The sequence below is a fragment of the Tetrahymena thermophila genome, assembly GCF_000189635.1.
Source record: "Tetrahymena thermophila SB210 genomic scaffold scf_8254834, whole genome shotgun sequence".
NCBI lineage: Eukaryota > Ciliophora > Oligohymenophorea > Hymenostomatida > Tetrahymenidae > Tetrahymena > Tetrahymena thermophila.
Window position 1 is genome coordinate 1 of NW_002476585.1, and position 1,249 is coordinate 1,249.

Genomic DNA, 1,249 nt, shown 5'->3' on the forward strand with positions numbered 1-1,249 from the left:
TTTTTTGGATTATTAAAGATTTATTTATTTTATTTATTAACTCTATTTGATTTGATTTTTTATTTTTTAGCTTACTTAACAAGATTATTACTCCATGTAGCTTCTTCTTAAGAATAAAATTAACAGCTAGATTGGATTATAAATTTAAAAAATTAAAAAATAGCCATAATAAATTAAAAAGATGATAATAATAGAGCTAACCACAATAAATTCTACAATCAGTGGTATTCTTAAATAATTCACATTCAAAAGATTAAACAACTTTAGATGATCACTTCTATCAGTTATTACTCTTGCTGTCATTATTATAGCGTAAGAATATGGCTCTTAGTTATTAAATCCTTTCATCTAGCTCTTGATAGGGAAAATTATGCTTATACTTTTTTTAAAAAATTATAAATGTACAAATAATAAGTAAATAAATAAATATAAAATTACAGTTTTTATCCAAATCTTTCCCATCTTTAATACAATAAATTCAAGTTAAATTGATCTTCAATAGAATAATGACCATTTTTGATAAATTGAATTGTCTCATCTATTTAATTAGAAAAATCTTCTTTTTAGTTATAGCATTATTACATTAATTCCACGGAATAGCTGCAAAATTAATTTATATTAATATATTCTAAATCTGCCCAAGACAATACCTTTTAAAATATTAGCATAGGATGATAAAATACCTAATTATAAATTAAAATATAATAAAAAAATAATATTATAAATAAAATTCTACTGTTTGATTGAACTCATGAATTAATACTGAATATGCGTTCTCACTTAAAGTTGTATTAAATAACTATACTATATTTTACATTCCGAAGTCGATACTATATACAGAATAAAACTCGTTTTTATAATCAATTTAACTAGAAAGAGTTGACAGTAAACTAATAATAACAGCATCAATATAAGGCTCATAAATGAAGTATCCTATAATAATTATTCAAAAAATTAAAAATATAAATACAAAAACAAATACACTTTTGCTTTTATATGTTTATATCCACATTTAAAATATAATTAAGTTCAAAAGAATTTAAATTTAACTCTTTTAAAGCTTTAAATAAATATTCTTATTTTGAAAAATTACTCATAAAGCATTAAAATTTTTGTCATTTACAAAAGGTTTTAGTAAAAATAGGTGGTAATTAATAACTATAAAATATAATTTTAATATCATTTTGAAATTTAAATTATTTACTTTTCATTTAATATAAATTTAAATCAGAAATTTATATTTTCTTTA

General features: G+C 19.5%; 1 protein-coding gene across 1 annotated transcript; it reads right to left on the reverse strand. All coding sequences in view use genetic code 6, as the record gives it.

The window, feature by feature from the left end:
• Positions 1-201: 201 nt before the first annotated feature.
• On the reverse strand, positions 202-683 carry TTHERM_002653437 (tetratricopeptide repeat protein; the record flags this gene model as incomplete). The annotated part of the gene is made up of 2 exons (XM_012795235.1): positions 202-379; positions 439-683. Coding segments are annotated over 2 exons (423 nt in total), but the record flags the coding sequence as incomplete, so codon positions are not given.
• Between the last annotated feature and the right edge of the window lie 566 nt (positions 684-1,249).